At 45.3% G+C, this 14,366-nt stretch overlaps 1 protein-coding gene across 4 annotated transcripts in view; it reads left to right on the top strand.

Moving 5' to 3' along the window:
* Positions 1 to 14,366, top strand: part of LOC128334826 (acyl-CoA (8-3)-desaturase-like) — a 50,581-nt gene that overhangs the window by 20,600 nt on the left and 15,615 nt on the right. For 3 of the 4 annotated variants that reach the window (XM_053272223.1, XM_053272214.1, XM_053272194.1), the window contains 6 exons: positions 7,407 to 7,604; positions 9,622 to 9,723; positions 9,843 to 9,971; positions 12,016 to 12,073; positions 12,643 to 12,719; positions 12,858 to 12,955. In XM_053272223.1, coding sequence (XP_053128198.1) covers positions 7,407 to 7,604; positions 9,622 to 9,723; positions 9,843 to 9,971; positions 12,016 to 12,073; positions 12,643 to 12,719; positions 12,858 to 12,955 — 662 coding nt within the window. The remainder of the gene's footprint in view (positions 1 to 7,406; positions 7,605 to 9,621; positions 9,724 to 9,842; positions 9,972 to 12,015; positions 12,074 to 12,642; positions 12,720 to 12,857; positions 12,956 to 14,366) is intronic. The other variant, XM_053272204.1, reaches the window with a different exon arrangement.

Genomic DNA, 14,366 nt, shown 5'->3' on the forward strand with positions numbered 1-14,366 from the left:
CGCCCCTACGCCTCCTCTGTGCTCCAGGGCAGTGTCTATTCAGGTGAGGAGGAGATTCTGGCTGCCTTCGCCGCCCTCCGTCAGGTAGTCACTGAGGAGTTTGGCAGGTTTGCCTGGCCAGTGACGGCCGTTCCTCCTTCCCTTCCTGCTTCTTTTCCCGCCCAAACTCTCCCCTCTCAGGCCCAGCCGGTTGCCATTTTGGGTGCTGGGAGAGCCGTTTCTGGTGCGGCCACCATTTCAGGATCAGGGGGCGGAGTGTTGGGTCTCCTGGGCCCCGTTTCTATGCTGGCCTCTGTGCCTGATCGCGAACCACCTTCGCTGTCTCCCTGTCCCTCCCCCGTTCGAGTGCGTCAGAGGGTGTCCCTCATAGCGGGTCAGGGTGGCCTTGTAGAGGACTTGGATTCAGGAAGAGAAGAAGGGGAGTTGTCGGGGGACAAGGGGGATTCATTGCCAGCTTCTTCCTCTCCCTACCGTCTATTCATGCCTGCAGACTATCCAGTGCTGCTGCATAAGGTCCGCAAGAGCCTTCAATTGGAGGGGCTGGTTACCCCGGCCCCCGAGGACCCGGTGGGGGATCCTGAGGTCCTTCCCTCCTTCAGGTGCTCCAAAGTGACCGTCCCTTGTCCTCAGCTGTTTCTGGATATTATACAGTCTGAATTGGACCGTCCTTTTGAGTGTAAGGGTCCGCCTCATGCGATCCGGCGTTTTTACAACTCTAGTACAGCCATCATGGACAAATTGAGTGGTCCTCAGGGCTCTCACCACTTCGGTTGATGCCGAAATGGCCATCTTGGTCATGGGGGCTCTTCTTCCCAGGGATGGGGATGAGGTTCTTTAAAATTTACATGATAAAAAGTGTGATGCCGCTTTGTGCAGATCGCATGAGGCCTCTGCCTTGTCTCTGAGGGCTTCCATGGCAAATTCCATGTTTGCCAGGGCTGCTATTTTGTGGATGAAGGAGCTCGCCCCATTGGTTCCGCTTGAACTGACTGCCTTAAGGCAAGGACTTAATAAGTTGGGTAAGGCATCAGCCTTTATGGGGGATTTCTCCCTGGATGTGGTTCAGCTTTCGGCCAGGGCACTGGCTTCAGGCGTTACTGTCAGGCGCCTATTGTGGTTAAAAAAGTGGAAGGTGGACCAAAAGTCCAGGAGTAATTTAGCTAACTCAGCCTTCTGGGGTGGAAAGCTTTGGGGGGAAGTTTTAGAACTGTTTCTGATTGAGACGAAGGATAGGTAGAAAGCTATGTCCTCTGCTGTTACTCGTCAGGAATGCAAAAGTTTTCCTTCAGTGTCATCTTCCAAGGGATTTAAGCCTTCTTATCGTTACAGGCAAAATAGGCAGGAGCAGAGGCCATGGTCAAGGGCCCAATCCTCCTTTCAGGACAACTCCTTTCGTCGGCTTCAGCATGCCAGTCAGCAGACCTAGCCCGGTTTCAAGAAGGGTTACAACCAATGACTACCCCAAGCCGTCACTTCCTCTCCAGGTAGGGGGCCGGCTGCAGGTCTTTGCGGCAACCTGGTCCCAAACGTGCGTGGACACATGGATCCTCAGAACAGTGACCCAGGGCTATGCTCTGGAATTCGACCAACGCTCTCCAGACCATTATCTCCCCACTCCCCGATCCCTCAGGGGCCCGAAGTAGCTTTTGATGCTAGAAGCCATCCAGCATCTTGTCAGCATACAGGCGTTCGAGCCAGTGCCCTTGGGGGAGCGGGGACAGGGGATTTATTCCTTCCTTTTTCTGGTCCCCAAGAAAGACGACGAGTGGAGGGCCATATTGGTCCTGAAGTTTGTCAATCCTCAGGCGACGGGTGTTTCGTATGGAGATTCTTCCCACGATTCTGATGGCTCTGCAGGAGGGCGACTTCCTGCCTTCTGTGGACCTCAAGGAGGCGTACCTCCATGTTCCCATCCTGGTTCAGGACAGACGCTACCTGCGGTTCGCTTACCAGGAGTCCCATTTTCAGTATCGGGCGCTGCCCTTCGGTCTCTCGACTGCGCCAAGGGTGTTTACCAAACTCATGGTGGCACTCGTGGCGCACTTGAGGACCAAGGGGGTCCACCTTTATCCTTTTTTAGATGACTTGCTTATAAGGTTGACATCCTTCCAGAGGACTCAGGAGGATGTGCGAGCGATCCTGGCGGTCCTGGAGTCCCACGGCTTCATGGTGAACTTCAGGAAGAGCAGCTTAGTTCCTCAGACCAAGCTGTTGCATCTGGGGGCTGTTATCGACACAGTCAGGGGGACTGTGTGCCTTCCGCCCGAACGCAGGATCAAGCTGGCGTCTGTGCCACTCCTTGGCCCTACGTCCCAGGGCCAATCTCCTATTCCTGAGCCAGCTGCAGGGGCTTTTGGTATCCACCATAGGGATCATGCCCTGGAGCACAACTGCCAAGGCCCACGTCAACCGCCAGGGCGGGACGAGGTCCCGGTCCCTGATGCAAGAGGCCTCTCTTCTGTTGGACTGGGCGGAGGAGCATCTTCTCTCCCTGGTGGCAGATCACATTAGCGGAGTCTCCAATACCATCGCAGATTGGCTCAGCCAGTCTCAGGTGGACCCCACAGAGTGGTCGCTGTGCCCCCGGGTCTTCCATCAGGTGGTTCAGCATTTCGAATGTCTGTCCCTGGACCTATTCGCCTCCCCAGCAAATGCCAAGCTAGACCGGTATCTCACACGATACCAGGTCCCCAGGGCCGCGGGAACAGATGCCCTGACATTCCCGTGGCCTCGGGAGCTGCTATATGCCTTTCCCCCCTTCGCCATTCTGCCCCAGACCATTCGAAAGATACGCGAATTTCGGGCGGAGGTCCTTCTGGTAGCTCCGGATTGGCCAACGAGACCGTGGTTTTCGGACCTGGTAGCGCTGTCATCTGCTCCACCGATGCCCCTGGGGTCCCATCCTCAGCTTCTCAGTCAGGGTCCCCTTTTTCATCCGGATCCGGCTTGGCTCAACCTCTACGTGTGGAGGTTGAGTGGGATGCTCTAGTGGTCTCTGGTTACTCTAGTTCCATTCAGCAGACCATTTTGGCTTCCCGTCGCCCCTCTACCTTGCAGATCTATCAGTCCACTTGGAAAGCATTCGCGACCTGGTGTGCTTCCTCAGGGATTCCTCCACTTTCGGCATCTGTTGCCCAGGTGTTGGAGTTTTTACAAAAGGGCCTTGATGCCGGGCTTAGGCCCAATACTTTCCGTCATCAGGTCTTTGCCTTGTCCACCATTTTGAAGGTGCAAGGGGTTCCGGCCCTCTCGGCACATCCACATGTTCAGAGGTTTTTGAAAGGGGCGGCAGTTTTGAAGCCGCCCACAGTTCACAGGTTTCCTACCTGGGATTTGAATTTGGTCCTCAGGGCTCTCACCAAGACTCCCTTCGAGCCCTTGCGTTTGATTCCCCTAAGGTTGTTGACTTTTAAGGTATTGTTTTTGGTGGCAGTCACTTCTGCGCGCCAGGTGTCTGACCTGGGTGCGTTATCCATGCGTAAGGAGTTGTGTCTAGTTTATCCTGACAATGTTTTGTTACGTACTGATCCCTCTTATTTACCTCAGGTCAATTCGATCTTCCATCGCGCACAAGAGCTGATGTTGCCCTCTTTCTGTCCGCATCCTTCTTCCCCTAAGGAGATGGAATGGCATACCCTGGATGTGCGCAGGGCTGTTAAGATCTATCTGCGATGTACAAAGGCTATCTGATCTATGGAGTCCTTGTTTGTCTCCTTCAGGAACTGCTCTCTGGGCAGGCGAGTTTCTACCCCCACGTTATCCCGTTGGATATGCCAGTGTATCCTGCTGGTATATTCCGCTGCGGGAGCTCCTGCTCCTGCTGGGGTTATGGCCCATTCTACCCGTATTGCCACAGCGTCTGCCGCCTTTTCCACCCTGGCACCTCTGGTGGACATATGCCGGGCGGCTACCTGGGCCTCCCTCTCTACGTTCGTGAAGCACTATAAAATTCACGATTGGACGTCGGCTGACACCTCTTTTGGTAGGCGTGTTCTGAAGCAGGTGGTTCCGTCATAGGACCAGACGTTGCAGCTCCCACTGTACCTTCATGAAGCACTATAAAATTCACGATTGGACGTCGGCTGACACCTCTTTTAGTAGGCGTGTTCTGAAGCAGGTGGTTCCGTCATAGGACCAGATGTTGCAGCTCCCACTGTACCTTCGTGAAGCACTATAAAATTCATGATTGGACATCGGCTGACTCCTCTTGGTAGGCGCGTTCTGCAGCAGGTGGTTCTGTCATAGGACCAGATGTTGCAGCTCCCACCCTGGTTATTCAAGTAGCAGCTTTGGCAGGTCCCATCCTGTCATCGGATACAATCCTCTTCTGAGGGAGAATGAATCATTGGCACTTACCTGAATGGTCATTCTCCTCAGAAGTATCGATTGTATCCGACCCTCCCGCTTGTTTGTCTGGTCCTTATCTTCTCTGGTTGTCCTCTGCCTGTCCTCATTATATATATGTGGGGCGGTTTCCTTTTTGGGGCAGCCTGTCCTCCCTGGGGGTTTTTTGAGTTAGCTCAACGCTATTTTTGTCGAGTTCCTAAATGTTCTATTTCAATCTGTTATTGTGTTTTATCTATTTGTTGGAGCACGAGTTCGCTGGCTACGTACTGAGGTCTGAGGGGTTGGTCCCTCCCTCCTGGTGAGGCACAAAGTTTTCTTATTGGCCCTGTCTGTGGAGCAGTAGGTGTGACAACCCATCCTGTCATCGGATGCAATCCATACTTCTGAAGAGAATGACCATTCAGGTAAGTGCCAGCGATTCATTCTGATTATTTGCATCACAACAAGCAGTTCATTCAACAATTACCATTATACAGTTTCCATAACAACTGATGAAAGCCCATAGGAGGACGTGAAAGTAAAGAAAGATACTGAGAAGAAGAAGAAATAGTGATAAAGGTATATATATTTTTTAAAGTTAAAATTTGATTTCAGTTAGAAGCTAAGGCTAACTAGTTAATTGTTCAAACCAAGACTTAAGAATACCAAAAAGTCAGACACTGAGCATTCCAAATAAAATATCTCAATATGTAGTCTTTTTAAAGCTATTATTATCATATAATAAAATAGTGCCAATAATCTTATGCCTTAAATTTAAAATCCCCTCATTCTTAATATATCTCATCTCCTCTATAAAAAGGAAAAGAGAAACATAAGGAAACAAAGGACAAAAATCTGTGGCAATTCCTTAAGTCATTAAAACTATTGGGTTTATCATACAACATCCCAATTCTTAATTAGATTGTTATCAGTTTTAAACCATTATATAGAGCCCCCTAATTGAAAGGCTGATTAATGAGGTATAATATTTAATTATACTCAAAGTTAAAACCTATATAATAAACCCTAAATTAGTTACATTAATTATCGTTTCTTCCATAAAGGTATATAGCAGTTTCTTAAGTCATTGGACCATTCGGGTATATCATTAAAAAATCTCAGTTCCTGAGTAGGTTATTTCAATGCTAAACCCCCATATAGACTTCCCTAAATCTTAATGGTTAAAAGAAAGAAAAAAGGAACAATTAACACAGGGGATACATTAAAATACAATAATAAGGTATATTATTTATTATACTCTAAGTTAAAACCTGTAAATAAAACCCTAAATAAATCAAATGTCTCAAGAAAAGGACCACAAGGGGGGGGAGGAGACCTCAAAAGGAAAGGAGGGGGGGCAAGCTCAGGGGGAAAGAAAAGTAAAAGAGGGAAGATAATTCCATTATATTAAATATATACAGTATCAGCAAAGAGAAATAAAATACTGATAGATACACCACTAAAAATATCGGACTTTTCATTTATCCCAGCACAAAGAAAGGAAGAAAAATTGGTAAACATCTTAGCTGACTCACATAACGTAGGGTTAATATCAAATCTTAAAGCCAGTGTCCAAGGACACTCTCTCATTGAGGGGGAGACTGAACAGTGCTGGGACTTTTACAAGCCTGGGGGAAAAGGGTTATCAAGTTTCTATACAGTAAAATTTCTTCAGTTAGAATCCTTCAGCGCAAATCTCACCGTAGCTACCTATCCAAGGACTAGGTAGTTCTAATAAAACACATCCAAAATACATATAGCTAAAGCAAATAAACATTTAAATAAGATTTAAATACTTAGAAGACCCATTTTTGTAAAATCTTCTTAAATTATCTTAAACACCACTTAACAGTCTCCCCCCCCAAGCCAATTTCCCCTCCCTATATTTGGCAAAAAGTACCATGATTGCAACACCAGAATAAAAAATCATCATCACTCCATCTCAGCTGAGTAACAAGTTCAGAAATTCTTCAGAGTAAAGTCAAGATCCTTGGGAGCATCTCTCAATGAACAATCTTGTTTATAAACTAACTCACAAAAGAATCTTCCTTCAGAATATAATTACAGTTTTTAATAGAATCTTCATGTTGCTTGACATACTTGCACTACGGATATGCCATGCGGTCTGAAAATGTGTTTAATTGGAAGGAAAGCCTGCTGAGTTCAATTGAGGTTACAGTCCTATTTACTCTACGTTTTAAGTTGGCTGAACAGTCATTTCTTCTCCCCAAGGAATCTTGGGAAATGTAGTGCAGGGATTTGAGGGAGATGGATAAAGATCTCTAATCTCACTGAGAACTTTTAGCATCCTCATCAACTCTCATGATTCTTTGGAGATAGCCATAATTATTAAACCTGATATAAATGTGTGGCTCAAAGGCCTATATAGGATATGATTCTGTGGCTTATTTCCTTTTCATGAAAGCATTCTGGGTATGTTTAAGTTTTATAATGGTTCTCACTGAGAGGGAAGTCAGTAGTCACATAAACTATGGCATAACTCTTAGTCCTATGTTGTGACCAGAAAATGGCTTCTGTTTACAGACACAGCTCTGCAGATATATGGATACATGCTACTTTTGGTTTTGCAGGCACTATGCCTCTGACAATGTAGGCAGGTAACAGCGGGTGGGCCCATGCTTTCATGAGGTTCTCAAAGAAATCTGGTTGGCCATTGTAGGCAACTGGATACTGAACTAGATAGATCTTTGGTCTGATCCAACAGAGCTGCTCTTACATTGCTAAGAGGGATTGCTGGAAAGGTTCTTTCTATGCCTTTGTGATCACTGCAGGACTTGGTAATGGGGCTAGTACCATGTAAACACTTGGTACAGCACTACATAAGTCTCGGCAAAAGCCAAGGCTGAGGAATGCAGTGCAGTTGTAGCATCTGCACTGTATGTCCACATGATGAGCAGCAGACACTATCTGAAGATTCTTTAGCTCCAGGATCACAGTCTTGCAGCTTTCCTCCCTCTCTCAACTGCAAGAGACTAGCACTCTATGCTCTATTCTCTCATGATGCAGTAATAATTTCCCCTTGGAACAAAAGAGAGCTGCAATGTTGTGTCTTCCCACAGCAATTGCTGGTCAAAGACTTTCGGGAGCTGCGGTCTACTGTTGAGAAGATGGGACTTCTGAAACCCAGCAATCTCTTCTTTGTCCTAATTTTCCTTCATATCGTGCTGCTGGATATTGCTGCCTGGTGGACCATTTGGTACTTTGGGGCATCCTTAGTACCATTCTTCGTGGGTGTTGGTCTGTTTACTACTGCTCAGGTACTGTGCTGATGCCACCATACCATCTTGGGAATGAATCTCATGTCTTACTAAAGAAGGAAATATTGCCTAGCTCTGGATAGCACTGATTCCAGAAGTTGCTGCCATGATTCAGTAGGACAGTGCAAGCCAATTTGTGGGGCTTAGTGGGTTGCAGGTTGGTGACTGGAGCACCTACCCTCCGCAGCCATGACACCATTAAATTGGGCAAGATGCACAAATGGAACATAACTGATCCCTCTCCCTCAGGAAATGAGAGGATGCCTCTGAAGTTTCTTTGACATCCTCTCATTTCATATAGGGGTAGGCATAATTCAAGTCAGAAGTAGCATAGAAGTCAATTTTCTTGGCCTCAAGAGACTCAAGTCTCTTGTTTAATGGGTGCCCACTTGTTTAATGGGTGCCCACCATAGGTGTCATTAGTGGATATTGTGTTTATTTTATTTGTTAGGTTTTTATACCACCTTTCATTAAAACAATCTCAAGGCGGTTTACAAAACCTGTAAACAATACAAAACTATAAAATAATTACACAATAAAAATATTAAATTGGATTCCAGTTCTTTGCCAGGCTGGCAGTAAGGAGGAGGGGAAGGAGATTCACAAGACTGGGGTTGGGCTGGATTTGGCCTGCAGACTACCAGTTCCTACATTTGGTATGATATAAAACACAATCTGGTCAGCAGATTGATTCTTGTGCATATTCTAGTTACTTTTGCAACTGAGTCTTATTGAACAGGCAATTGGAAGTCCTTGGACCAAATGCAACCCACTACCACCTACTGGCTCCTGTTTGCCTCTTTTACAAATAGAAACTTTAGTCCTAACCGGCATTATTGCCTCTGGATCAAGAGGGAGGATAATTGCCGTCCGCATGAATATTTCAGTATTGGCCAGTTATGAATATTTGGGTCACACACCAATAAGAGTGCGCTGGGGAAGGACTAGACCCTTCATCTTATATAAACTAATTGCCAAACACTTCAGTAAAAGAACCATCACCCTCTTGGACTGGGCTCCTGAGATGTGTTTCATAGGTCAATATCTTGTCCTGGAACATGGTGTGTTTGTTGGAGTTCCTTTTCTCCTAATCTTCGGGCTGGCTGGAGAATGTGTGGAACACCCATCCCTACCAGTGGATAATGCACCTGATTTGTGGGGCAGGGATTAATCTCTGGTTGAGGCCCAGCACCATTTTCTTGACAAATAGCCATTGAGCAAGTAAAAGAACTCATGGGGGTAACAACTTTATCTTGTGATCCAATTTGGGAAGGTATCCATGGGCATAGGACACAATGTTTGTGCTGTTGACCAGTTAAAGAAAACATTGATCAGATTTGTTTTAATCAAATCTGCAAAAACTTGCAAAGAACTAAAACACTAATTTGTTAGAATTTGGCACATTTGATTTGCATTTAGATGCTGCTTATGCATGTGTAGCCAGTGCCATTAGAGGTACCTGTTTCGACATGTGCATAAGAGGCATTCCTTGCTTGAGAGTGAAGGAGGAATGCCTCTTCTAAGATGATGCGTGCTACCTGTCACCTTTATTAATATTTTTAAAATAAAATAATTAACTTCTTCAAACAATGAATCGGGTGTCCTTTTGGTCCATTAAAAGGGGTTTTAAGGTACTAATCTGATCAATCAAAGGCTGCCGCCTCCATAATATTGCATTTGGCATAGGAATCACCTAGGAATGTTTATCTTGGAGGGCTGTTGGAGGACTGTGGGCCACCTCCAAACTCAAAGGCAGAATGCCTCTGAGTACCAGTTGCAGGGGAGTAACAGCAGGAGAAAGGGAATGCCCTCAACTCCTGCCTGTGGCTTCCAGCAGCATTTGGTGGGCCACTGTGTGAAACAGGATGCTGGACTAGATGGACCTTGGGCCTGATCCAGTAGGGCTGTTCTTATGTTCTTATCTTGTTTTTATTATTTAAAATATGCATAACCTGCATTGCTCTCATTCTCTGAATCTGATGCTTGTTTTTGTAAATAGTTCCTTTTTGCCTTGCAGGCCCAAATGGCCTGGTTCCAGCATGACTTAGGGCACCTTTCAGTCTTCACCAACTCCAAATGGAATCACCTGGTCCACACTGTCTTGATGGGTTCAGTGAAAGTAGGTAACTTTTTTTCTTTTTTGCTTTAAGAGAATGATCATGAAAACAAGGTTCTCCTCAGTAGTGCAAGGGGCTGATCCCTGCTCTAGACTCAATTCTGTGTTCTCTTTTCCTGTAGGGAATGCCTTCCAAATGGTGGAATAATCTACATTTCCAGCATCATGCCAAACCCAACAGTTTTAACAAAGACCCTGATCTCAACATGCACCCCATTGTGTTTGCTCTGGGGAAGAAACTGGCTACAGAGGTATATTGCAAAGTGTGTATTGTGCTATACGTTACTGAAGGGATGCTCGGGAAGAGCAGTCCCAAGGAATTCAAAGCTGAGAATCAACTATTTCAGGTGTTGTCAACTGAGGGGACACGTACCTCTAGAGGTACCTAAAAAAGAAGCTGTAGGAGGTACACGAATGTTGGGGGTTAGGCAGGCACTCACAAACAGAAGGGTTGTTTGTAAGGGTATGCATTTTGGAATTTTCTTGTTTCGATTTGTATCCGAATCGAAACATCCCCGTTTTGTTTTGTACCCAAATTTTCTGAATCCGAATCAGCCCTGTTTTGTTTTGTACCCAAATTTTCCAAAACTGAATCTGAATCGATTTGGATTTTTAAAAAGGGTCCCAGGGCAAAAAGAGTGGGTGGTGGTGGTAGTGCCCAATGGGTGGAAGCTACCACCCAAATTTCAAAGGAATTAGGCAAAGGGCTGATTTTTTTTTGTGAATTTTTTTTAAGTTTACACATCTTTAAGAATTTTCCCATAGGGAATAATGGGGATTCCAGCAAATGTGTGATTTGTTGAAGTTTACGTGTCTTTAAGATTTCTCCCATGGGGAATAATGGAGGTTTCAGCAGCCCCATAATTCCACTTGGGGGGCACTGGGGTTGCCCAGAGCGAGGGGTTGTGTAGTGCACATAGGGTGCCAACCACCCCCACACCCACAAGCCTGTGGGGTCCTGGGTTTTGTTGTTTCTGAGGTGTTCATTGTAGATTCTCTGGTAGTATATGAGATTTTCAGTGAAAAACAAGAATCCACTCTCATATGCTACCAGAGAATCTACACTCAGAACACCACAGAAACAGCAGAACCCAGCACCCCATAGGTTAGCAACCCTTCCCCTGGCCAATGTGGGGTCAGTAAAGAGTGGGAAGAAGCAAAAGAGCCAGTGGGGAACAAGGAGGGAATTGTCAGCAGGTCAGCCCATGATTTAGGTCACTGATCAGAAGGCTGGAAGGGTGGGAAATTCAGAGATGTCAAACACAAAATGGAGACTGACTCAGAGATCCCCACAAAATGGAGGTCCGAAACAACAAAATGTTTTGTAGCCGAAACAGGGATGTTTTGTTTTGTATACAAAACTTTTGGATCTGGAAAATTGGTGATTTGTTTTGTCTACAAAACACCCGAAACAGGCTGTTTTGGGTACAAAACATTTTGTATCCGAAACGTTTTGCACATCCCTAGTTGTTTGTTGTTTAAGTTGAAAACCCTTGGGCTATTTCATCAGTATTAAACAAGCTATGTAAAAGAGCCAGTGTTAAGGTTGGATTTAGCATCCCCATCTGGTACATGTCCTCAGACCTCCATGATCTCTTAGAGATGCACACTTCTCCATCTTATTTCAGTTTATAAAAAGAGGCAATGCATTTGGTAGGTCCGTAGTTAGAACCTCCATGGAGCAAACCAGATTCAACAAAACGAAAATCTTCTTACTACTCCTCTCCACTCCTGACTGGGTTCAGAGATAGCACTAAACCATGGTTTATTTAGTTAAGCCATGGTTTCACACAAAGTTTGAACCCAAGCCTTCCTACAAAGTTTTATTGGTTTTGACTGACAAGCCAGGATCTGAAACTATGGTTTGACACTGATTAGCAAAACACAGGTTGTGCTATCTATGGTTTCCCATTATGTCTGAATTCCCAGATCATTAATGAGGCACTGTTAGAGCCATTCCACTGCCTCAAGAGGCTGCATCATATAACAGGAGGCTATACATGTAGAAAAATAAAACATGCATGCTTTCTGAGGTCATGCGATCCTAATTGGCCAACCCCTACCCAAGGCATACGATGGCAAGGACCTGCGTTTTCATAAGGTATGATGCAACTATAGCTTCTGTAGTCCATTTCCATAATCTCCAGTTACCAAATCAGTCCCATAGAGACATAGGATTAAAGGGGATACATATATTATGTCCAGAATGCCTACAATTGTGTCATCCAAAGACTAAAAAGTGTGATAGTGAATGTTTGCAGCCTGAGTGGACTACTGATACCTCTTTCTTCATAGCTTGGGATGCAGAAAAAGAAGTACATGCCTTACAACTATCAACACAAATACTTCTTCAGTAAGTATCCCAGTCATTGAGAAATGATACATTTCCACTCATGTATCAAGTAGTCCCCTGTGCCTGACTTAATACTTGCTAAAGAATAGAGGGAGGGCACAGGTTCTAGCATCCCAACCAGCGGTGTCTCTCCACCAAAGGATGTAGAAGATATCTCTTGAAGTGCACAACGAGTCTGAGACATAAGCATTACGTGGTAAAAATAGGAGGGTGGAATAAGAAGAGACCAACTTCTCTTTGAAGTTTTTCTTCTTCTGAGTAGTCCTCTTGGGCTAGAATACATAAAGCAAGAAATGCTGAGTCACTGTAACACAGAGCATCACAGAGAAGGGGCAAGGAAAATGGACAGAAATTCAGTCTTTGTTTAGAGCATTGAATAAGTGGGGGCAGGGGGGGAGATGAGCTGGATAAAGGAAAGACAGAAAGGATGGGGTGGGGGATGAACCCTTGTGATCAAATACAAGGGACTGATCATGCTAAAGCCCTGCTTCTGATGTGGCAGAGGGGAAGATGTGTGTTTGTTCCACATACAGTATATATAATTATGTGTATTCCTTTTCCTCCAACAGTCTTAGGCCCAGGTCTGCTAGTCCCCTTCTTCCAGTTCTCTGTATTCTACTTCACAATCAAACGCAAAGAGTGGGTGGTAAGTGTATTTACCATTCTCCAGAAACACACTGCTGGGTGGGAGCCACCTTTGTGGTACAATCTCAAGGTGTGGGGCTACTCTGTGATTTGATGAAGATTCCTTTCTTTCTCTCCCTCTCCCTCTCATCTTTTACAGGATCTTGCCCTCATTATAATCTACAACATCAGAGTCTGTCTTCTCTATACTCCTCTAATGGGATTTAAATACTTTATGGTGTACTATTGGCTGTCCAGGTAACACTAAAATCCAGAAGCCTTCTACCTGTTTGTTTTAAAATTATATTTGTACATCACACCAAACTTCTGTCTCTGGGCGGTTTACAGCAACAAAAAATCAATTGAAACAGAAAACGTTGTTGAACTCTCATCTTTATCACTGATGTAAAATCTCAAAAATTCCAATTTCTTACCAGTTATAAAGTACTCTGAATATTTTTATTTTTTTATTTATTACATTTTATATCCCGCTCTTCCTCCAAGGAGCCCAGAGGAATACTACATACTTGAGTTTCTCTTTCACAACAACCCTGTGAAGTAGGGTAGGCTGAGAGAGAAGTGACTGGCCCAGAGTCACCCAGCAAGTATCATGGCTGAATGGGGATTTGAACTCGGGTCTCCCTGGTCCTAGTCCAGCACTCTAACCACTACACCATACTGGCTTCCTGTCCAACAATTAGAGCTTTCTAGGGCAGGTCAACATCTTATGAGTACTGGTAAACCAACTCCAGAGGGTAACTGTTTCTCACATGTAACCAAGAAGGCTGGATTAATCATTATGTTAAGGATAGTCTGGAGTTTGGCCTGGCCAGACTAATGCTGCCTCCTGTGCCAGATCCGTTATGATAGAGGTGAGCAAAAGGTAGATTGTGGTCTACTAGTGGACTCCTGGCCAATTCTGGTTGGGACTACCTAATGGTGGCTGGGTAGACCTATGAAGCTAAAAAGAATATCTGGTCCAACCCAACAGAGGAATTGTCAGGGAGGTAATTCCCCCATAATTGTCAGGTATGATCACGTTGGATCAAAAATCCGACATTTCCTGACTGATTGTCGGACCGAGTTAAATGGCCAGCTGAGCCACTTCTCATCTTAACGTTGAAATGGCCCCTGCAGCGCCTTCAGCAGAGAGGCAGTTTACTAGCCATTTAACTGTTGATGCTCCCTTTTTCGTATCTGAACTCATTCCAATCATACCTGGCGGAGAGCATATAGAGTCTGACATACTTGTCAGACTGATCTGACTTCACAGCCATAGAATTCTTGCGAAGAATTCTTGGCTAAGTTAGGAACATAGGAAGCTACCTTATACCGAATCAGACCATTGGTCCATCTAGCTCAATACTGTATTGTCTACCCAGACTGGCAGCGGCTTCTCCAAGGTTGCCAGCAGGAGTGTCTCTCAGCCCTATCTTGGGGATGCCAGGGAGGGAACTTGGAACCTTCTGCATGTGAGCACGCAGGTACTCCTCCTAGAGCAGCTCCATCCCCTTAGGGGAATAACATACAGTGCTCATACATGTAGTCTCCCATTCAAATACAAACTAGGTCAGACCCTACTTGGCAAAGGAGACAATTCATGCTTGCTACCACCAGACCAGCTCTCCCCTAGGTTGACCTTTGCCCAGTCTATCAAGGCACATTTCTG

This window comes from Hemicordylus capensis, chromosome 1 (genome assembly GCF_027244095.1).
Source record: "Hemicordylus capensis ecotype Gifberg chromosome 1, rHemCap1.1.pri, whole genome shotgun sequence".
Classification (NCBI taxonomy): Eukaryota; Metazoa; Chordata; class Lepidosauria; order Squamata; family Cordylidae; genus Hemicordylus; species Hemicordylus capensis.